Genomic DNA, 24,071 nt, shown 5'->3' with positions numbered 1-24,071 from the left:
TGGGGTGAGAAGACCTACTTGTGATGGATTGTTGTCAGTAGCCTTGCAAAATGAGTTGACAGCTAAGTAAAATATTCCCATCCTTCTGGAAACTTCCTGGCTGAAGAGAACACTATGTGCGCTCTGATTTAGAAGAGATAGCAGCTTCAGGATAAAATGTAAAGATTTGTTGGACATGACCATACTTGGTGTTCCTTGTCTGTAGCTGTAATCCAATAAACAAGTTTGGACTCTCCATGTGTTTTAAGAAACCTCTCTCCAATGCCAACAGAAATGAAAGGAAATGGGAAAATAATTCCTTTAAATGTATGGTGTGTATGCAGCCAAAGCACATCTTTATATAGCACCATTAGCACCCCCAGCTTTTTACCATATACACTATGCATTAAAAGCCCATGTGAAGCACATGACTCCCCCCCCAAAAAATCCTGGAAACTATAGTTTAAGGGTGCTGGGAACTGCAGCTCTGTCAAAGGTAAAGGACCCCTGGGTGGTTACATCTAGTCGAATTAGACTTTGGGGTGCGGCACTCATCTCCTCTTTCTGGCCAAAGGAGCTGGTACTTGTCTGCAGACAGCTTTCCTGCAGCTCGGTATATGATGGGGTCTGTGTGTGTTAAACTATGGTTACCAGGATAATTTGGAGAAAGTCATGTGCTTTAAATGTATGTGTGTAAGCAGCCCAAATGGTAAAAAGTAAAAGATACTAAAGACATTAGGCAACACAGGTGCTTGGGCTCTGTCAACTGAAGCTACAGCTTGCCAAGCATAAAATGGGCTGACTCCAGATTAATGATCTTGCAGCTCCCTCTTTAGCCATTGGCATATTGGTCCAGTTCTGGTGTATGTGCATGCACATGAGTTAAGGATCAGCCAGAGCAACAGCAAAACAAAGAAAGTAAATACACTTCTCATTGTACTTCATTTACTTTCACGTGGATCTTTCGGCACATAAACAGTCTGGAACACATTTAAGTCAATATTAGTTAAAATAAAAAAAAATTAAAAAGCCAATGATGCCACTCTTCAAAAGTTTTAAAACCCTTCTTGGTGGCTGAAGATAAGATTGTATACTCTGCCGTACCTGGGAATTGCTTACTGAAGTTTTTGTCATGGAAACAGAAACTCCTGCTCATCTACCAACTGAAGACATTATGTACATATATACATATATAAGGCTTTGCTGCTGGGCAAATCAATTGCATTTGTAAGGTACTGTACAGCATAAATTAAATGGTGGTTTTGGTTAGCTTTTCCCTTTGAGAATTAAGACCCACAACTACATTCTTCCCACATCTCTTCCACTAACCCCCCATCCTGCTAAAGTAAATATCCTTATATTTCAACTTTTCCTTTCTCATGTAAGCAGAGCTCTTGGTGAGTGACACCAGTGAGGATCTAACTGACCGCAGCTTGATTTATTTCTGATAGAAAAACTCAAATTTGTATAGATATGAAATAGAAACAAGTGCCCCCACAAGGCATGAGAGTAAGCACCTTGGAAGCCTGATGAAGGTTTTTTATCAGACCACCCTCTCATGCATTGATGTCTGTTACCCCACAGGCTTTGGCATTGCTAATAATGAAAATGTAACACATGTGGTGACGTGTATCTAGTTTCTTGTTAATAGAAGCAGATTGTATTTGTCTCCAGAAGATAAATATACAGAAAAAGCTTCCCTTGTGTTCTTTTGGCAGAAAGCGAACCACCTACAGTTGCTTTAGTGTTTGAGTTTTTTAGCCTCACCATCTAGAAACAGCTCATGGTGCCTGGAGAGTTCTTGTACAGAACTCTGAGTCAAACATTGAGAGAGACAAGCCCTGCTAGCCACAAAGGCATGCCTAGGTTGCTAATTTGGAGATGTGGGGAGCAGGTCTTCAGAGATGGACAGAGATCACAAATTCAGCCCTAGTTAAATATCAAAGTACTCCAAGCTAGTTTTATGCTATGTGAAAACACCTCTTTGCTAAGTGTTGAAAGGCATGATGGGAGTAGATTTACAAGAGCCATTCCAGCGTCAAATGGCTTGCTTTTGTAACAAATTGATATCATGACCTTTTTTAGTTTCTATATTCTGTCCTGGATCCACACTGGAAATTCTTTGCTTTAGAGAGTTCAACAAACAAGTATGGCTTTTCATTACATGACTTCAAATAGCTATTGGAGGTGTTCTTCAACCTTGGATGTTGTTGGATTACAACTGCTCTCATTGGTTAAGCTGTTTTGGGATTATAGGATTTGTAGTCCAACAAGATCTGGAGACTCTAGGCTGAAGAACAGCTATAAGGCCTTAGTGCAAGTATACTGAAGAGCTGGGGCTCTAGTTGTACTGGGGGGCACTGTAGTGAACTGCACATACACAGCTCATATGTTCAGTGCGGACAGTTGCATATAGTCAGATAAAAACTGCAACTATTTGTCATACATTCCAGTGTCTGTGGTTGAACATCTACATTATCTTGTATGGGAGAGAGACATCAAACTAATATCTGAATGTAAATGAAATGGGATTCAACAGTAGCATGTGATATTCAGGCATATGGTTACACAGAAAGTTTACAACTATTCACAACTGATGTGTATTTTCTGACATATATTTTTCCTTGGTGCAGCATTGTTATTTTATTCTTCTTGTCCTATAGATCTATTCTGTAGATAAATCCTGAGAGAATGATGGGTTGGACCAGCTGGTTATGTGTTGTTCTTCATTCTAGTTACTGAAAGCTTAAACTTGCAATAGAGTGTGATTATATATATATTCAAGTCTAGAAAGCTTGGTACCTAACATAATCATTATCTGGATGTTTGACAGATAGCAATGAAAAGGGAGAGGGTTAATGTGTAGCAACTTCCTTGGAAAGCTGAGCCAGTTAATTTATCTGTAGGGCACAACTTAAACGTAACCAGCTACATATTGTTATTTGTCACCTGCCTAACAATTCCCCTGCATTCCAGGGACAGGAAGCAAACCCAGGAGGTTTACAGAAGGTCTGATACATGGTCGGTAGACTACATTCAGTTTAATGGGTCACAGATTATGTAGGCCTGCTGTAGGATCACAAACAACGTCATTCTCTTTGTAATATCACTTTTTAACAAGGGAGGAACTCAGAAAGGCTGGTGGCAGATGTTTCAGAAGTTATTGTAGGGAGGTTATAAAGGTATGGGCTGGCTTTATATAGGGAATATATATATGTTCTTCTGAATACCTATTTGCTGAATAAATCTTGGGCATAAAATAGGGGGCATGTTTTATTTTCTTTTAAAAACCGATTCATGCATAGGATAGAATAAAATGTAGTTGTATGCATAATTCACTGTGGAACTGTTAAAACCTTCCAATTTTACAAAGGTCTGTAATGAAGAGGCAGTTCTAATGTAATCTTCCCCCCCTATAAGATTCCCTTGGGTATTTACACATTAAAACATTTAACCAGAATGAAACAGCATTTCAGTCAATCCCGTGAGGCTGACCTCTTAACAGTTAACTTGTTCAGTTTCTAGTCACATTCTTAGTTGAGAAAATAATTTTAAAATTAACCCTGTGGATACAAGATGACTGGGGGCTAGCCTCGACATTGACCTTTTTATAGATTAATCAAAAATAAATAAAATTCCCTAGATATGAAATAGCTTTCTCAACAACATCAGGGAGGAAACTCTTACAAAAAAAGAAAAGAAAAATAGTTTTGGGTGCATTAGTAAAACATAGTAAGAGGTGACCAAACAATTTGTGTTCACATTAAAATAAACTGGCCCTACATAAAAGCCTGCTCAACAAGCAACATTCAACAAACTTAAGAGATTCAAAGTATGTCCATTGTGAAAGACGGGTTAAGTTCTATAAACATGGTTTGATTGGGGAGTTTATTGTTCTCCCTTGTTTGCATTGTGGGAGCTTTTGCAGTTTCCAGACAGTACTTCATTTTCAAAAGTTCAGCTTTTAGCAAATGCACAATGGAGTTCAAATGTAGATGCATCTTGTGTTGCCACAGGGAACGCCGCTTAATACCATATACCAGCTTTGTTTGTCTGAAACGACGCATGGTACCCCTTCAGTGCCGGATTTCCCATAACTCTTCAAGGTGCTCAAGCAACAACAACTGCAACAGCACAATGAAGTGTTGATAATTGTTAAGAAATGAGTCAAATGTTTGCATATCCTTTCATTGTGTGCTGTTGGTCTGGCAGTTCCCTCTTCAGCAAATATCTGTGCTGTAGCTGAGATCTTCTGTGCTCCATTATCTGTGTGGTGCCGCATCCTTTTCAAGAAACATCTCATACCTCATTTACCCCCTTTATTCTTTCCACTTGACTTCTGAATTAGTGGGACCAATTGTGGTTCTTCCCTCCTCTTTTTACTCATTACCTTGCTCTTTCCTTTTTTTACTTTTCATCTTCATCTCCTTCACTCATGCTGCTAATGGATGCTGAGGCGGCTTTTGGGGAGGAAGGAGGTGAAGCCTTTCTGAAGAGCCAGGGGGAAGGGGGAGATGGAGACCGTGATGGGGAACGCCCTCGTGTTGGACTGCTTGTGGGGCTTTGCCTTGGAGACAAGGCTTGAAGCATGCGCCCACTCCGCTCTTGAAACATCTGCTTCTGGAAAGCAAACAGAGAGGAAAATAAGTATTTTCTTTCTTTCTTTCAGCACACTAGCAGTCTCAGCAGCAGACTGGTGTGTTCTTGCACAAAGCTTGGGAATTACTGCTATAGAGACTACTACGAACTAATTTGGGAAAATAGAAGCAAAACAGTACTGGAACAATTTATAGGCGTTTTTATTTTAAGTGGACTGTGCGCTCCTTGCCTAACTTCTAGAAATTGTACGTGGGCACAGAATGTATTATTTCGCAAATAGTTATTATAATAATAGCATATTAATGGATGCACATTGCTGGTCTGAGAAGTTAGCACGCTTGGAACTATTCCTGTACATGCAATGTCAATACTGAAAGCCATGTCTGATATGGAAAATTAATGTTAATAACAATTTTGACAGTAATAGCAAGTTATCATGAAAAAGCTCACCTTTTGCAGTTGCTGACATGGACTTAATTTCCCCCCTCCCCCAGGACACATGGGCTTTACTGTCATTAAGCTTTTCTTTAGAACAATGCCACCTCTGATTTCACTCTTCAGTGGATAATTTTATGTGGCTTGGCACTACAAAGGCCTTCATGTAAAATTGCTTCTAGTTCCTTGCTCTGTCGTTGCTGCCACTCTCAATCACACAAGAAACAAAAATTGTTTCCTCTTTGAACTTTCAGTCTATAAGTCAGTGTGCAGTCATACACAACAACTGCACCTCCTTAGGACCAGTCTTAGTGCTTTACATAGCAGCTTTTAGTGTGCAAAGTGCTTTTTAAATCCTAACTTGTGGTAAAAAAAAAAATGATGGCAAAGGGCATGCTTTGCAGAAGTAGGATCCCAGGTTTAATTCCTTGTATCCCATTAAAAGGATATTGGGTAAAAGGCCCAAGACTTTAAAAAGTCATAGCTAAGCAGAATAGATGCTGGACTTTGTGGTTTCTTGCACAACACCAAAAAAGAAGACACAACACAAGGCCTATATAATGCAAATTTAAAATGAATTGCTTAATTTAAATATATCTCATCATAGTGAGGAAGACTGACTGGGCGAGCTGTGCCCCTTCTCGGTCTGCTGTCCAGGTGCTAACTGATGATGGGCAATTTTAGTGCTGCTGTTCTCATGGTTTCATTATAATTACACTGGACTTGGAGTGGGCATCCCTTCAAGCAGAGGACTTTCCTTGATAAAGTCAGAAACTTGGTCAACCTAGCCAGACTAGATTGATCAATGGTCTGGCAACACAAAGTAGCTTCAAATGTTCATACGATTTAATGGGTCCCACTTTACTGATTTACAAGCTGTGGCTAAAACACTGTGGCTTATCTATGACTATATTATTCAAATCTTCCAAGTCCAAATTAACTACAAACTGCCTTTGAAAAAAGACTATAAATGTTTCCTAACGTATATCAGGTATGTTTTCCTAATATTAATATTTACAGTGCACAGAATTTGCAAAACCAGTCTGTTGTAAATCCTGCTGCAACTTGTTGTAGCCTCCACTGATATTAACAGAGATGGAAGTAAATATAAAGCACAGTTTAGAGTATGTACCCAAGCTCCGTCTGGCCCAAACAGCTCTAAAAAGTTCCCAATAAATTCTCTAGACTTCTCTTCCCATTTCTGAATGAGGTCATGACTTCTTTCTTCCACTCGGTTCACAAACTCTTTCGACTTTTCTTCCACATTCTTCACTTTTTCTTTCATTTTGTCCACCTGGTTCTGAAAGCGGTATTTCTTCTCCTGGTAAACATGAAAACAAATAATTTTGTTCCAGGTCCTGCTAGTTCAAGACTATATTGCTCCAGATTATAGAGGGTACAGACAAAAACCATCACATTGGGGGAGAAGGGAATAACTGTTATCTGTCTCCAGTAGGCATGCAGCCTGTTTTGAAATTGTAGCCTCTTTATCCTCTTTATGAAGTGGTATAAATCCAGCACTGCAGCTGTTGGGTAGATGGCTATTATAGCAGAAGCATGATGGGGTGACTAGTACAACATAGTACTTTAAGTAAGACTCTCAACCTGAGCCAACCTGCTGGCTTTAGGTGTAGTGGAGGATGCTGTCATGGACAGTATTGAACTACAGTACAATTGCGTGTCTGTTAGGTGTCTACATGGAATGGAGGACTACCATCTTTTGCTACCCCGGATGCTCACCCAAAGGCATAAGGCAAGGAAGCAAACTGAACTTTGGAAAAACAACTTATGATTTATTTATTAGTCTTTCGGACAACTTGTGGCTACACAAACCATTGCTTAACTTTATGTGTGAACCAGGCTACTGTTTATCTTTGATACTGGTCAGGTCTTTCATTCTGTTCACTGCTGCTGTGCTCTTTTTAATCCCTTGTACTTATTAAACACACGTGGCTTTAGTTTTTTGATACTTCTGAGTATTTTAATAGCAAAGCTGTTTTGGAAACACTATAAATAATTTCATCTTTTATTAAGCAACAGTTGCCAGCCAAATATGCCTGAGAAGTTTGCATGATGGGCATGAGGGCAACAGCATGCTGTTTCCCACCAGAATCAGGTATTCAGAGGCATACTGATTCTGATCATGGAGGTCCCATTTAGCTATCTTGGCTGATAGGAAAGGCAGAACTGTGTGAGGAGCTTTGGGTAGGTGGAACCAATGGAAGGTGTTGTGTCTCAGTTTAGTGGATAGAATTTGGTACTTGCATTCAGTTTTCTCAATCTAGAATGATGGCTGACTGTAGACATTGGGCGGATGAAGAGCTGAGTGTATATATATGGGCTTCCTAGACCTTGTCCCTGTTCTGGCATGTCCCTCTTCTGGGCAGAAGGTGGGTTATAATCCAATTTTGACGTTGAACATGACTTAAGAGACCAATGTACTTACATTAATAAAGCTGACATTCAACTCCTTAGCGGTGTATCCCCTCTGGAGGTTGCGACGGGCATAAACATCATAATCACGTACAATTCTCGTAATAATATCTGAAGTTGATATGCCCTCAGTTCTCTGAGTTGGTACAAACATTCCTGATTAGAAAGGAAAAAGAAAAATAGCAATGATTAATCTCCAACTTCCATATAAGAATCATTTGTTTAAGAATGGCCTCATTCTGGCCCATGATTTTTTTATTTTATTTAAATACTTGCCAAACTATCTGCCCAATTCGGGACATCATGTATTTGTTTGTTTGTTTGTTTATTGAATTTCCTTGAATGCTTGAGCAATCAAAGGGACAAGTAAAAATATGCTTATTTCTAATCTTCTGTTCTCCAGTAAGGCAAATCTTGGAACAATAAACTGAGTGGTATCCTCTACAAAGCTCAGGGATGGAACTTTAAATACTTTCTCTTTGGCACTGTTAATCATGCTGATAACAACTTAAATTAAAGAGATTTCTGTCTTCACACGGGAACTTAATTTGTTCTCTTGGGATCAATATTGACCCCAATAAAGATAGTGGAAAGATGCCAATTCTCCTTAAGAGGATGTAGTGTGAGTTCACTGTCTCACATAACATTCAGAAGATTCTGTGTAGAAACTAGCCTACTGTTCAAGGGCAAAATTTACACTTGTTGCTCTGGCCACTTTATCCTCTAGCCTCTGTGGCCCCTGTAATGTGGCCCAGAAGGGAATGTGGCCCTCAGTCTAAAAAAGGTTGCCCACTTTAAAAACACGTAGTTATAGAATAAACTGGCACCCACCTGCTTCCTTTATATGCTTGTAAACATCATCTGAACCAGCAGAAGAATATGGAATGTCATCATGGGCTACAAAATCAATCTGGAATACATGGGAAAATGAAGAAATGAAATTAGGTTGACCCTTGATAAAGGCTTGGTTGCTAATTTTAAAGCATAACTTATTTACTTCCTTTTACCAGCTTTCCTATGAACTTAAAGAAATATGCATTGCAGTAATAACCTAAGACATTTTAGGCTATTGTTAATTGGTGGTTGCAATTAATATGTATCACATGAGATTATGGTTTAATTATGAACCTTTCTTTTAGAGTAATGCTTTATATTTGTGTAAGTGATACCAATAAGGAACCTGAAGCTGGCTACAGCCACTTCCACACATCCTATCACTTGCACAGATTAGCTCAGCAATGAGACATGTTTCACCCTCCAGGTGGGTGTTGGACTGCAACTCCCATCAGCCCCAACCAGCATGGCCAGTGGTCAGGGATGATGGGGGTTGCAGTCGAACAACACTTGGATGGCCACAGGTTTCCCATGCCTCAGTTAGCTATTATGTTAAAATCAGTGAACTTGCTGAAGGAAAAGTATTTCACAATATCTGAGAGTGCTTGCTTGAAAACGCAAAGCCGCCACTAAATTGGGGCTATTCCAAAAACGTGGAGTGGCCACCTACGGTAACATTATTGGCCATGATCTATTGTTATTGTTGAGCAGTGTTTTTAGTGCAAAAGCATTCTGTATTAGTTAAGGCCAGGTAGTTAGTCTTGTCATTCAACTGAGTACTGGAAATTTTCCAAATTTTCTTGGATGTGCTACAGTAACATTTAAGCCTATGCACTCGGTGTACACGGGTGACTTTGCGCATCAAGCTCTTGAGTCATTAGACTACACTGTTTGAAGCAATCCCAAATTTATGTACTACAATACCTACAGCAAATCAATTTTAATAACCCCATGACTTTAAATAGATCAGAAGTTTTAAACGTATGCATGTTTAAATTTGTGCCAAACACTGCTCCTTGTAAAACAAGGGAGTGTGAAGGGGTCTCAGTTGCTTTTCCAGTCCCCAATGAGCCCTCAATCCACTTATCTATCTGCTTCTGCTTCTTTCTCTTTCATCATTTTTTTATTTCTTTCTTTGTTTGGTGGTGACAGAAAGAGAGTGAGGCCTCATTTCCTGCTCCCTTCACATGCACTTGAAATGCCCCCTGGGAAAATGAGGATTCCACCCAACCTTAGCACCTGCATCACCACCATAGTAGCATCTCAAGGAAAGTAGAGGGGAGGAAAGAGATCCCTTGCTGCTGCTGCCATTGCCACAGCCAAGTATGGGAGGTCAAAGAGGAGTGGGAGTTAATTTCTAGCTTGGATTACAGTTTGAGCCAGAAAGGAAGTAAGAGAAGGAGGGAAATGGCCCAGTTCAGAAGAGTGGCATGCTTTATATGCATGCCAGATTCATATTCTAAACAAAAGTCAGCAACCTCATTAAGCTTCCCCCCCCCCCCTTCCTCATCTGTTGAACAAGGAGAGAAAGGCACCTTATGTTTTTCCAGAAACTCGGGTGTGAGTGTCCACGGAGCATCTCTGATTACTTCATCAACGTAGCGGCAGTGTCTGAGGGCCTCATACCTCTCTGCTTCATTCATTACAGTGAAGCCTTTAAACTCATGGGTTAGATCATCACTGCAAACTGACATACGCACATGAAAAAATCAGAACAGAACAACACAGGCTCTGTAAAATGTAGCACACCTGTTTGGTTAGAAATTCTTCAAAGCTGTCTTTTCTCAGTTAAATTGTCAAACTAAATCATACTTGTTCATGAATGTGAAATTAAAACAAAACAACCCCCCAAATAGATGTTACAAACAAGATGTAACGAGAGATGGTTGCATCAACTCTGTGCCTTGATACAGGCTAATCAAAGGCGATTGGGCTGCAGTTCAAATTATCTGGCAGCACAACTGGAAAAGAATCAGATTCTCTGATTACATGCACCATGTACAGTAGGCCAGCATGCTTAAGGCATAAGACATCTGAAGGCAGCCCTGTTTAGGGAAGCTTTTAATGTTGAATAGGTTATTGTATTTTAGTGTTCTGTTGGAAGCCGCCCAGAGTGGCTGCGGAAACCCAGCCAGATGGGTGGGGTATTAATAATAATAATAATAATAATAATAATAATAATATGCATTTAACTTGTGCTCATTGAGCTTTAAGCACTTCGCAAAATAAATAAAAAATGGGGCAGAAGGGGGGGTGGCATGGGGGGGGACTTTGGCAATCCCACCCACCCACCATTGCACTAAGTGTGTTTTGACTATATTCAATTTTGGTTTCCCAGGAATGTAATCCCTGCTTAAATAGCAGGTCTCTTGTAATTTGCTATCAGCAATAGCTCCATGTGTCTTTTCTGCCATAATTAGACTTTTCTAAAACTCACTTAGCCATCTGAGGCTCAGTTTGAGATATATTTATGGGTCTCTTAGCTTCCTTTCCACTACAAGTACTGCCATCCTTCAATGCCAGCAACTGGTGAACAAAGTAGTATTATGCCCCAGCACAGAAGCTTGGATAAGATGGTTTTCAGTGCACCTCATGCTATCACGATAGTTCTATGAGATTTAAATCAATAGATTTTATTGCATTAGCCGTGTGGCCATAGCATGATATACATAGAAATAACAACATAAAATGGGGGTGGGGAGGTAAAGGTAGATATCGTCCTGGGTGAATACTTAAAGAAAGAAAGAAAAAAAAAAGGATAACAAAAGCGACAGGGGATTTAAAACATCGAGTGACAGGTAGTGCAAGAACAAAAAGACAAAAAACTGCTGAGGCTGGAGGAGGATCGTTAAAGGGTCCTTCAGCTCCATATGAGATTTAAGAAAGAAGAATCAGAAACTGATTCTTGATTAAATCTTAATTTAAAATTCTTCCTGATTTCGTTCCCATCAGATCTGAGATTAACTACTGTACATCCACAGCCAATAATGTACTTGCATTGGGGTGGAATTAAATACACATTAAATGGAGATCAGATCAAAGGCATAAGGTTCAAGATCCCATTTCTCACAGTGGCTAAACAGATGCCTAAGGGAAGCTCAAAAGCTCAACATGTGGGCAGTAGCTTCCTCCTCCTGCTGTTTCAAAGTGTTTTGCCTCTGGGTGGGTTCAAACCAGCAACCTCCTGAGCATGCTTGTAAAGACTGCATCACAGATATAATCAACCCAATGATAATATTTGTTCAAATGCTGGCCTTACCTCCTACCAACAAGTAGCTATTAGGAAACAGAGTTTTGGCTTGCATAAGAGCTCTAGCATGGCCAGCATGGAAGAGGTCGAATATTCCATCTGCATAGACTCTGACAGGTCTGTCCACTGTGAGGGCAAGGAAAAAATGTTCAGGTCAAAGCAGAACTGTACCTCAAATCTGTGTCAGACTACTGTGAGGTATTGTTGGCTACATATATTCAAAATAAAAAATGGGTATATTCAAGCACCCCTACTCCCAAATTTGGTGAATTAGTCCAGATTAGGACAAAAGAACAGAAGCAATGTAGAAATAAGCTACCAGGCTGAAGAATTTACGTAAGTTATGTGTACATCATTGGACCATATGTATATAGCAGAGCTAAAATGCAGAACTCTCCTAAGATGTGAAGCATATACAGATTTTTTTTAAAAAAAATAACTAACAATAATACTTCCTTGTAGAAGATTTCAGATATTTGGTGGTTTGCCAAATTATTAGCATGCCACTGCTGCTTAGTGAGTTTCTAGCTAAGATAGAAGTTGCTCCCTTTCACCCTAACATTTTATGATAGGATCAAATTTTATTCCCCACTGTCCATATGCTCTGTCTATACAAATGTACTCTCTGTAATCTATGAACAGACAAATGCATACATTATAATGACTATCTCATATTAGATTAATGTCAGCATTCACACACTGACAATTCCAGACCAATATTGCGACTGTCAGTTTTCACTGGTACAAGTTGGAAGCATGGGAAATACATCTAATATATGTGATCTACAGGTAGCAAACTTTCTTCCTTGTCCATGAAAAGAAAACTGTGCTTACAGGAAGACTCATTCCCTAAACTTAACTCTCCTGAAAATACAGTATAATGGACTGAAAAATATTGGATCCAAACCTCTTTTTCTACCTAAATACAGTCACAAAATTCAGCTGAGGTTGTCAGCACTTACAGATATCTCACCTTTCACTTTTTTTTTTACTTTAACACAGGTACAATAAAAAGCATGTACAGCAATTGACTAAACAATTAAATAAACAACTAAGCAATTAAATAAACATCTTTTACGTTTTTTTCTTTAAAACTCTTAATCAACCTGCAAGGGCAAGTATCAAAGCTGTATTCCATGAAATTGATTTATATTTCATAAATCCAGAAGACTCACCTGGTGTTCCAAGGCGGGCCTGGGCAATAGTTAGCTTCTCATGGGGAGCTTTGCACTGGCAGCTTGTATCACCTGCAAATGGAGCCGGTGCAGACAAAGTCTAGAGAGAGGGAAGGGTAGATCGGGGTAGGGTGGGGTGGGGTGGACCAAAACATATTGTTAATTATTGCTCTGTGCATGACCTTTTTGCTCACACAGCAGCACTTGATATGGGAACAAAGTATGTTGTTTCAGTCTTGAAGAGAATTGCATATATATTTTTTAACATCCTAGAAGGAGTTTGTTTTTAGTCCAGCTTTTGGAAGTATGCATGCCAATTTCAAGTCACCATCTCACTCACTTCAGGCTGTGAGCAAGAGAGGCTTCATTCTTAGGATGCTGGTTACAATAGATATTTTTCCCATGTTTGCTTCTTCTGTACAGCTGTCAATATAGTAAGACTGGCATCTTTCAGAGGTACGCTACACAGCAGAGTATTTCTGAACATAGCTTTAAAAGAACAAAACAAAACTAACAGCCAAGGATTTTAAGGCATGGGTAACCAAGGTGGTAGCCTTCAGATGTTGCTGGACTACAATTCCCATCAGCCCCAGACAGCATGGCCAATGAACAAGAAGGATGGGAGTTGTAATCCAACAGCATCTGGAGGGCACCATTTAAGGCAGAGCTTTTCAAACTTTTCATGTTAGCTACACACTTTTTAGACATGCATTATTTTGCGGTACAGTAATTCAGTTTTACCAGCAAACCAGGGTTAAACTAACCCCTTTCCAGCCCTGGGAGGAGTGTGGGGAGTGTTTGTGTGACACACCTACACACTGCAGCTGACACCCTAATCATGTGCTGTGACACACAGTTTGGAAAGCTCTAATTTAAGGTCTTGTTAGAGACAAATATTAAGGGTTGTGTCCAGGGGTGTAGGAAGGGAGGAGGTGGGGGAGGACCGCCTTGAGTGCCCTCACTGAGGGGGGTGACATTTGACTTGCCGCCCGTCCTCGACTCCCAAGACTACCCAGTGCCGTCGGGGTAAGGAGGGGAGCTGTGTCGTTTTGCCGGCGGCATTCCCCCCTTCCCCCTTTGTTTTGACAGCTTGGGGGAGGCTTGGGAGTCACGGGCAGGCGGCACACCAAATGTCCGCCATGGGCTCCGGGCCCCCGAGTGGCAACAACAACAATAACAACAACAACAACAACAACAATGTATTATTTATACCCCATCCATCTGGCTGGGTTTCCCCAGCCACTCTGGGTGGCTTCCAACAAAATATTAAAATACAATAGTCTGTTAAACATTAAAAGCTTCCCTAAACAGGGCTGCCTTCAGATGTCTTCTAAAAGTCTGGTAGTTGTTTTTCTCTTTGACATCTGGTGGGAGGGCGTTCCACAGGGCGGGTGCCACTACTGAGAAGGCCCTCTGTCTGGTTCCTTGTAACCTCACTTCTCGCAATGAGGGAACCGCCAGAAGGCCCTCGGCGCTGGAACTCATGTTCTGGCAGAATGATGGGGGTGGAGACGCTCCTTCAGGTATACTGGACTGAGGCTGTTTAGGGCTTTAAAGGTCAGCACCAACACTTTGAACTGTGCTCAGAAACGTACTTTCCTGCGCCTGGGAGGGCACCCTCTGCACCACGCCCCCCTTGGGAACATGCCCAACCTGGGCAGCGTGGGCATATGCTCCACTGCTGGTTGTGTCCAATGGCAGTGTCAACAGAAGGCAGCTTGCACAACCAATTATTTTCTATTCCCCTTCTTGTGCCTGGAGCTCCTTGTAACACCAAAAAACCTTTCCAGAAGGCAGGGGGGTTAACAGCAGAGGATGTGTCTTAACCATCAATGCTTTCCCCTATTTCTTGTTAATTTGGAGATATGCTTTGCTGGGTGAATTTGCTGCCCAGAAAAACCAACAGTTCTGCCCAACAGGGACTGGGAATAAACTGGGCTTGCCCATACACACATCCTCTTCAAGAGTCCACACCCTTTTCCTCAATATGATTTTGTCTTAGAGAGCTCCAGACAAGGTAACCAACTTTGTGGCATATTTCTCCTCCATGAGCTGTTCACAGCAACACAAATGAAAATAATTGCTACTGTCCTTTCAGACAAGAGAAGGATTACAAGAGTCCTTGATCCTTCCTGTTTGGGGTGTGATTTACTATAGAAAGTCACAATTTTTCTTGCTTATGTTTTCAAAGCAGTCCTTTAGGAACAGAAAGCTTTCTTAACAAGAACCAGATGCATCCCATTCTAGACTTGATATTTCAACTCTACATTGACTTCTGGGAGCCATTCCATTGGGCCTGAATAGCTGCTTAAGAAGGGATATCATTTTCTAATAAATGATGACGAGGGTCAGTCTAGACATTCTGCATTTTTAGATGACGCGAACCAGGAGCACTGTACCATGTGATTTTCCTCAAGTGCATTGTTTAGCTTTTAATCCCAATAAAATCTATGGCCCAGATGAGAAGAGCTAGTGCTGTCTTTCCGTGCACTAAAATATTTCTGTCTATTCCAGAGCTCTGGTGTCATATCATATCCTTTAACTGCTCTTTAAAAGTCTTGAGAGCCATAAAAGAGAATTGAATAATTAGGGCAAAGAAAACATCTTGTTCCATTACCACTGCTATCTGTTACATAAAAGTAGGGAAAGTAACATTAAAGGGATTTTTAAGCGTGTAAAATCTGTTACATATACCTAGTACTACTACTTCTGATGTGCAATGTACACTTAAATCAAACTTTAAGGGTTGGGTTTTGTGGAAACTGACTGACCACCTAGTACAGTGCTTCCTTTTTATTATACATGATCATACAGTCTGGGCTCTTTCCTATATTTTCTAATCACTGTCTTTTTCCCTTGTGTCTTTGTAATAGTTGAGTGCTAAACTGCCTTTTTATTTCTAAGCAAGGTCAAGTTACACAACATCCAGTCCAATGTGGTTCACGCTGGGATAAAGAGGAAGGTAGAGATGTTAAAACAATAATGGCTATGGTCCCACGCCTAGAAGATGATAATATTGACTTAGCTAGTAAAAGGCTGTTTCCTGGGAGATAACCTAAAGAAAATAGACCTGTTTTGTGGTCATTTCTCTGCCCCTCCCCCCGTCCCCACTCTTGCATCTCTTTCCTTGCTTGGTAGAATAGGGAAAGCTTTTGATTATGGATGCTTGGGAATTCTGAAAGACCTTCCTTTGCCACCCACTGAACAGTTTATGCTAGCATTATAGCTTATCAGAGGGAATAGTCTTCAAGCCTTTAGCTTCAAAGTTTCCTTAATGCTTCCCATTGCTCTGGCTAGTGCTGCACAAACGTTTGCAGCAACCAGTACTTTATTATCTGGAAGGATCCAGACTGAGTTCTAGCTCAGAGCCTGATGCTGGTCATCATGGGACCACTGAACCTAAGGCTTCTCTGAACCAGGACACATAGAACCTGAGTTAGGGTCCTCACAGGTGATTATCCCTAAGCCAGAGGAACTCCCACGCTCCCTTGCATACCCTCCAAGATTTCTCCAATGAAAATAGGGACATCCCATTCCATAATGATAATTTTATTATTTATAAAGGTAAAGGTACCCCTGACCATTAGGTCCAGTCGCGGACGACTCTGGGGTTGTGGCGCTCATCTCTCTCTATAGGCTGAAGGAGCCAGCGTACAGCTTCCGGGTCATGTGGCCAGCATGACTAAGCCGCTTCTGGCAAACCAGAGCAGCGCACGGAAATGCAATTTACCTTCCCGCCGGAGCGTTACCTATTTATCTACTTTCATTTGACATCCTTTCTAACTGCTAGGTGGGCAGGAACTGGGACTGAACAATGTGAGCTCATCCCGTTGCGGGGATTCGAACCGCCGACCTTCTGATCAGCAAGCCCTAGGCTCTGTGGTTTAGACCACAGCCCCACCCGCATCCCAAACATTTTACTGGGTTGCCCCAGCCACTCTGGGCAGCTTCCAACATATAGAAAAACATTAAAAAAATTTTTTTTAAACTTCACTATGCAGAATTGCCTTCAGACAGCTTGGGGTTCAGATAACTCCATACCCTCCAACATTTCTCTAATGAAGATAGGGACATCCTAAGGAAAAGTTGGACATTCTGGAATCAAATCAGAAACCGGGACGGCATCTCTAAATCAGGGACGTCCTTGGAAAATAGGGACACTTGGAGGGTCTGCCCTTGCAGGTTTAGTGGCACTGGGAGTGCACCAGGTAGGAGGTCATGGAATGCAGAAGGACTTCACACTTTAAGGGACTTTCGTTCCCCAAAAGGGGATGACACCAAGGGTAGGTGGACTGGAGGCAGAGGCTCAGAAGCCTTCATTAATTTCCAATTCTGATCTAAGCTATTCCTGTTGCCTTGCTCCATAAGCTCCCTCTGCTGGTCTGTAACAGGACACAAATTCTCTCATCACTCCAGTGAGCACCACTGCAAGCCTATAACCTGTCTACTCAGATTTAAGTCCCACCGAATTCAAGTGGACTTACTCCCACATATGTAGCTTTGCATAGATTGCAGCTTAAAACACGTGAGTTCTACTCACAAAATCTCTGGGTGTACATAGGGTATATGAATTATCTCAAGGAAGAAAAATGGAAAACAATGTTCTACTTTTTTATATTAAAAAATGCTTATATTCTGCCCTTTTAGTATCTACCTTATTATTGCTTCCACTTTGGGTTGAATGTATGGCTCTACTACACCTGATTAGACACTGTCATCCAGCACCAAGGGCCTTCTGGCGGTTCCCACACTGCAATAAGTGAAGCTACAGGGAACCAGGCAGAGGGCCTTCTTGGTAGCTGCGCCCACCCTGTGGAATGCCCTCCCATCAGTTGTCAAGGAGATGAGTAATTATATATATTTTAGGAGACATCTGAAGGCAGCCCTGTATAGGAAAGCTTTTTAAGGTTTAATTTTACTATGTTTTCATATATGCTGGAAGCTGCCCAGAGTGGGCAGGGTACAAATAATAAAATATTATTATTATTATTGAATTTATATACTGCCCTATACCCGGAGATCTCAGGGCGGTTCACAGAATAAAATCAAAATATAAAACCACAAAATATATAATCAAAATAAAAACAACTACCCAATAACACCCCCCCCCCCGGCAAAACCCACATTCTAAGAGGGCATAGGATGACAATCAAATCAACCAAAGGCCTGGTTAAAAAGGAATGTTTTTGCATGGCACCTAAAGGCATATAATGAAGGCACCAGATAAATTTCCCTGGGGAGAGCATTCCACAGACGGGGAGCCACTGCAGAGAAGGCCTGTTCTCATGTTGCCACCCTCCGAACCTCTTGAAGAGAAGGCACACGAAAGAGGGCCTCAGAAGATGATCCCGGCGTCCGGGTAGGTTCATATGGAAATAGACAGTCATTGAGGTATTGTGGTCCTGAGCCATTTAAGGCTTTATAGGTCAAAGCCAGCACTTTGAATTGGCCCCAGAAATTAATTAGTAGCAAGTGCAGTCGGACCAGGATCAGTGTAATATGCTCAATCTGTCTTGCTCTGGTGAGCAACCAGGCTGCTGAATTCTGCACTAGCTGAAGTTTCTAAACTGTCTTCAGAGGCAGCTCTACATATAACACATTGCAGTAATCTCACCTTGAGGTTACCAGAGCATAGACAACAGTAGTTAGGCTATCCCTGTCCAGATAGGGGCAAAGCTGGGCCACCAGCTGAAGCTGATGGAAGGCACTCCGGGCCACTGAAGCCACCTAAAGCCTCGAGTGATAGCAAGGGATCCAGGAGTACCCCAAGCTACAAACCTGCTCCTTCAGAGGAAGTGTAACCCCATCAAGAGCAGGTGATCTCCCACCCATCGGGTCTAGAGAACCACCCACTAACAGTACCTCAGTTTTATCTGGATTGAATTTCAGTTTGTTGGCTCTCATCCAGTCTATTACTGAGGCAAGACACTGGTTCAGCACTTCCACTGCCTCACCTGCAGATGTAATGAAGAAATAGAGCTGAGTGTCATCAGCATACTGCTGACAACATCCTCCAAACCTCCAGATAACCCCACCTAGCGGTTTCATGTAGATGTTAAACAATGTGGGGGGTAGGACTGAGCCCTGAGGAACCCCACGGTGAAGGTTCCACGGGGCTGAAAAGCATTCCCCAAGCAACACCCTCTGGGAACGACCATCCCAGTAGGACTGGGACCACCACAAAGCGATGCTGCCCACCTCTAGTTCAGACAGTCGCTCCAGAAGGATACCATGGTCAATGGTATCGAAAGCCACTGAGAGGTTGAGAAGAATTAACAGGGACATGTTCCCTTGTCTCTTTCTTGACAGAGGTCATCACACAGGGTGACCAAAGCAGTTTCTGTGCCAAAACCAAGCCTAAACCCCAACTGAAATGGATCCAGAAAATCAGTTTCTTCCAAAAGTGCCTGGATCTGGTCTTTTGTAAGTGGTATATAAATTTTGTTAAATAACTAACTACACGACTGATAATGAAGTACTTTGTTAGTGCATTTCCTATAAACTTCAAAGCTCCCAGAGGCCCCTTCAAATGTTCTGAAATTCATAGGACAGGGATAGCTAACATTGTGCCCTCCAGATGTTGTTGGGCTATATGGGAGCTGTTGTCCACCACATTAGCTAACTCTGTCATGGGGTGTGCCTTTCTCTTGTGACTATGCCCCCTCAGATATTGTGTGGCAAACTTCTTGTGTGAAAGCACTTCCATGTGAAATAAACCTAATTGAATAAAGCTCACAACTTCAGTGTTTCTCTGGCAACCATCTAAATATTCTTATATACATATCCGCAGCACCACTAGAGCCAGTGTGAAGACTAAATGTTGGATTTCACTTCCCACAAGCCCCAGGAAGAATGGCCAATTGTAATAGATGGTGGTGATTGCAGTTTTTAAACTGAATATAACATAAGAGGGGAAAAGCTTATACAATTCTGTATTCCTTATTTGTTTTCTAATTCTTTTTTTATCTGATAGGGTTATTGTAGGCCATTTGCTCCTGTAGACCTTGCTTCAGTGAGCAGGGAGGGGAGGGAGCCTTGTAATTTTCTGATCCTTTTGAGTTTAGAGGCCCAGAATCAGTTGGCATGGGAACTCTTTCAGAATCCTACTAGTTCTTTATGTTGTCTATATTCTGAGGGTTTCAAACACAGACCACAATTTTCATGTGGGATGATTTCAATCAAACAACTCCAATATACAGTGGTACCTCTGGTTACATACTTAATTCGTAGCGGAGGTCCGTTCTTAACCTGAAACTGTTCTTAACCTGAAGCACCACTTTAGCTAATGGGGCCTCCTGCTGCCGCCGTGCCACTGGAGCACAATTTCTGTTCTCATCCTGAAGCAAAGTTCTTAACCCAAGGTAATATTTCTGGGTTAGCGGAGTCTGTAACCTGAAGCGTCTGTAACCTGAAGCATCTGTAACCCGAGGTACCACTGTATGTACAAAGTCATTTCCTGCATTGTCCTATTTATTCTCTACCACTTCAATAAATGTTTCTTACTGAATCCTGACCAAATGAAAGCTGTATTTTCTTGACCCTTGCTAACAGCACATTTATTTCATGCAGGACTTAGATTATGGATAGGAATACATACAGTCCCACCATATGCTTATTTTAGAAGTTAAAGTGTTCCATAAATCTTGATTCACACACTGTCACTCCTGTCTTTCATTCAAAACGCTGTGGAAATTGAAAACAAGCTCTGGTAATATTAATATAGTTCTTGAAGCAATAAACATTCCCAGATGAATGCTACAACAATAGGCAAAATGCATATGCAAGTACTAAGTTCACACTAGACCTGGTTCAAATCCGCACTCAGCCATGAAGCTCACTTGGTAATTTTGGGCCAGTCAATTTCTCTTGGCCTAATCTACATCATAGAGTTGTTGTGAGGATAAAATGGGAACAGGGAGAACTATGTATGCCACCTTGAGCTCCTTGCAGGAAAGGCAGGATATAAAGAATCAATCAATCAATCAATTGTTGGTATTAAAGGGTTAAAAGGCTCTAATCAAGACGCTCTAGTCACTGAGCAGCTGAAAGTCGTTAAGCTTCCAGGAATGTGAGTTTGTATAAATAGTCAGCTCACTCCTGTGTTTGTTCCCTTCCCCTCCTTTCTTTTGGGCGTGTTTGCTGATATGTGTGGTTTGTCACCAGGGTTTTTTGTTTTTGTGTAAATAAACCTTTTCTTTGAGTTCCAAACCGCTTGCTCCAAGATTCCTTTATTGAAGGGATACTGACACTCCGGCCCTTCTTAAACTGCTGCGTGAAATGCTCTGCTGTAATGGGACATTGTGGCGGTGGAAGCGCACTGGACATTGGCATAGCATTAAACTAATTAAAGTTTAATGGGACAGGTTATGGATGTTTGTACGTCAAGAAGGAGATAAGGAGTGCAGTTCAGGGTGATTTATGAAAGGACTGGAGCGAAGACAGAAGCGGTTGCCGACAACGAAAGCCTTCAAAGCAGCTTGAGTCCTGCAATGTGCCTAGAAAAAAAGTTTTAAACAGGCACTGCGCAGTTTGTACTCGCTGGAAGACGTCTTATTCCTCGAGGAGCCACCTCAGCAGCTGGGAGACGGTCTACAGGTGTGTGAGTATCGTTCCTAAGCCCCAGGGAGGATGGCAGAGTCCCAGGAAAGTTTTACTGTCCCATTTACGCGACTCAATGGGAAAAATTGGCAAGATTGGAAGGCTAGAGTAAGGGTTTGGTTGCAAGCAAAAGAGTTGTGGAGTTGTATTGAAGCACCGCCTTTACAGGCAGCTGCAGACGCGTCTGCAGAAGACAAAGCAGCAGCGGCAGCTTCACAGAAACACGACAGGAAAGCCCAAGGTCTACTAGTGTTGGCAGTGGGACCAGAGCAAATGCCTTATGTTTCTGAGTTAAAGAACACGCATGAGGTCTGGACGGTTCTGCAGCGGCTAAATTCCAGAAACACTGCGGGGGCCAAGATCCATGCTACAAGATGTTTGTTTGATTTACGTCTCCAACCGGGAGCGTGTGTGAAAGAACATATTGCCAAAATGGTGTCTGCCTTTAATCAACTAAGACAGCTGGGCATTCCTTTCTCTATGGAGCAGCAGTCATACATATTGTTGTCTTCTCTTGATAAAAGCTATGAGACTCTAGCTTTAACTTTGGAAGCTATGCCTTCAACTGAATTAACCCTTGAATACATTTCTTCTCGACTTGCAGATGAACAGGATAAAAGGCAAAGAGAAAGAGGTTTGTCTTCAAAGGGGAGTTATGCTGTGCCTAAGAGTGGGGATGCTGAGTTTGAGAACACAGTAAATGCTTTTGCAGCTAGACACTGTTTTCGCTGTGGTTCCTCTTCCCATTTAATCAGGAATTGTACACGTGAACCTGGTCAAGACAGCACCAAGGCCGTTACCCCTAGTTACCAGACAAGGAGTTCCAGGGGACGTCGAAGAAGAGGAGGAGGTTGTGGCTACTCCCACAGCACACAGCACATGGCTTCAGCAATGGTGTTGATGCAAGGGCGTGGCCAAGGCAGCAATCTACGCTGGTTGATCGACAGTGGTGCATCTCACCACCTGGTGGCGCCATCTAGTGTCCGTTTGCAGAATTGCAGACATTTGCAAACCCTTAAAGTTGTGACAATGGCAGATTCAACTAAACGTTCCTTAGAGACCGTAGGCACAGTGTTCTTGAATTGTTTGCAAACAGAAATTGATGCCTACGTGCTAAAGGGAATGAAGGGGTGTATTTTGTCTGTGTCAGAACTTGATAGAAATGGGTTTAAAACTGTGTTTGAAAATGGGGTTTGCACTATTTCAAAGAATAACGTATCTCTTTTGCAGGTGGAAAGCAGAAATGGGTTATATTATTTTGAGACAAGTCCAGATGAAGTTGAACAGGTTCATGCTGGTTGTGTGAACTCGCCTACCCATAATTCTTGTGTTCATTTATGGCACCGCCGTTTGGGACATATTAATTTTCAGTATGTTAAAAGGCAACCTGAATTATCAGAAGGGTGCAAATTGAACAAATGTACTAAGTATTTGGATTGTACTGCATGCAAAAGTGCGAAGGTTCATAGATGCAGCTATCCCAGTTCAAATAGGAAGTCTGACAAAGTATTCCAACTTGTGCATATGGACCTATGTGGCCCAATGCCTGTTGCTAGCATGGGAGGTTCGAAGTATGCACTGTGTCTCTCGGATGACAAAACAAAGGTTACATGGTTTTTTCCTCTCAAAACAAAAGCAGATACTGCAGAAACAGTTAAAAATTGGGTTCATGCAGTAGAACTTGAATTCGGTACTAGAGTACTTGCTTTTCAGACAGACAGAGGGTCAGAATTTACCGGGTCTGTGTTGCAGAATTTCTTTAAGAAAAAGGGAATTAAGCATCGTCTGTCTACACCTTATTCCCCCCAAGAAGGAGGTGTGGCCGAACGTAAAAACAGGGTTCTGCAAGAGTTGGCAAACTCTATGTTGTTTGATGCTAAACTCCCTCAAAGTTACTGGGCAGAAGCCTGGCAGGCGGCTACTCATATTCTGAACCGAGTATATAATTCGGTAATTGATACTACGCCATATTTTGCTTTATATGGGAAGAAGCCCAAAGTTAATTATTTTCGGGTGTTTGGATCTCAAGCCTATGTACTTATCCCAAAAGCGTTAAGGAAAAAGGGAAGTCCAAGGGCTAGGAAACTCATCTTTTGCGGGTACGAACCACATGCCAAATCTTGGAGGTTTGTGGACCCAGATGGGGATACTACAAGAGTGGTCCTCAGTAGGAGCGCTGAATTTTGTGAGCAATCCGGATGGACTCACTTACATGCTAACCCTGAAATTTTGAGAGATGATTTAGGCATTTATGCTGAGAATGAAAGTCCAGAGGGTGGTGAGCCAGAAGGGGACGGTGCACATGGTTCAGATGCAGATTCTGACCAGGCACAAGGTTCTTCTCCTAAGGTAGAAAAGCCAGAATCTGGAAGTGTTCCAACATCGCCAGTCAGTAGGCCTAGCAGACAGCAAAAGCGAAGCAGGTCGCCTGCAACACCAAGCCCAAGGGAGGTATCTAAACGGAGGTCTTTATCCCTAGAGGCACGTCCAGACATAAAGTCTGAGACAGATTCTGACAGCCAACGGTCAGAGGGGGCACAAGAGGAGCAATTGCGCAGGTCAAAACGCGCCACGAAGGGCAAGCCGCCAGAGCGGTTTAAGGTGACAAGTGTATACGTAAATATGGCACAGTGTGAGCCAGATAGCTATATGGAAGTACAACAGCTTCCAAGCTCAGAAGCCGTAAAGTGGCAGGAAGCAATGGAAAAAGAGATGGCTTCAATGAAGTCTCTCGGTGTGTTTACAAGTACAGAGCTTCCGAAAGGGCA

At 41.9% G+C, this 24,071-nt stretch overlaps 1 protein-coding gene across 6 annotated transcripts in view; it reads right to left on the bottom strand.

Annotated features, from left to right (window-relative positions):
* Positions 1-902: 902 nt before the first annotated feature.
* Positions 903-24,071, bottom strand: part of PCYT1B (phosphate cytidylyltransferase 1B, choline) — a 34,485-nt gene continuing 11,316 nt past the window's right edge. For 3 of the 6 annotated variants that reach the window (XM_077927409.1, XM_077927411.1, XM_077927410.1), the window contains 8 exons: positions 18,568-18,659; positions 12,706-12,805; positions 11,540-11,656; positions 9,816-9,967; positions 8,278-8,356; positions 7,460-7,602; positions 6,146-6,334; positions 903-4,599 (listed from right to left, as the gene is read on the bottom strand). In XM_077927409.1, the coding sequence (XP_077783535.1) occupies positions 4,387-4,599; positions 6,146-6,334; positions 7,460-7,602; positions 8,278-8,356; positions 9,816-9,967; positions 11,540-11,656; positions 12,706-12,805; positions 18,568-18,659 (1,085 nt within the window). In that variant the 3' untranslated portion in view covers positions 903-4,386. The remainder of the gene's footprint in view (positions 4,600-6,145; positions 6,335-7,459; positions 7,603-8,277; positions 8,357-9,815; positions 9,968-11,539; positions 11,657-12,705; positions 12,806-18,567; positions 18,660-24,071) is intronic. The other 3 variants (XM_028727465.2, XM_028727462.2, XM_028727459.2) reach the window with 1 other exon arrangement.

The sequence above is a fragment of the Podarcis muralis genome, chromosome 4, assembly GCF_964188315.1.
Source record: "Podarcis muralis chromosome 4, rPodMur119.hap1.1, whole genome shotgun sequence".
Taxonomy (NCBI): Eukaryota; Metazoa; Chordata; class Lepidosauria; order Squamata; family Lacertidae; genus Podarcis; species Podarcis muralis.
Note: the sequence above shows the minus strand (reverse complement) of the source record. Positions and strands in the feature narration are given on the sequence as shown.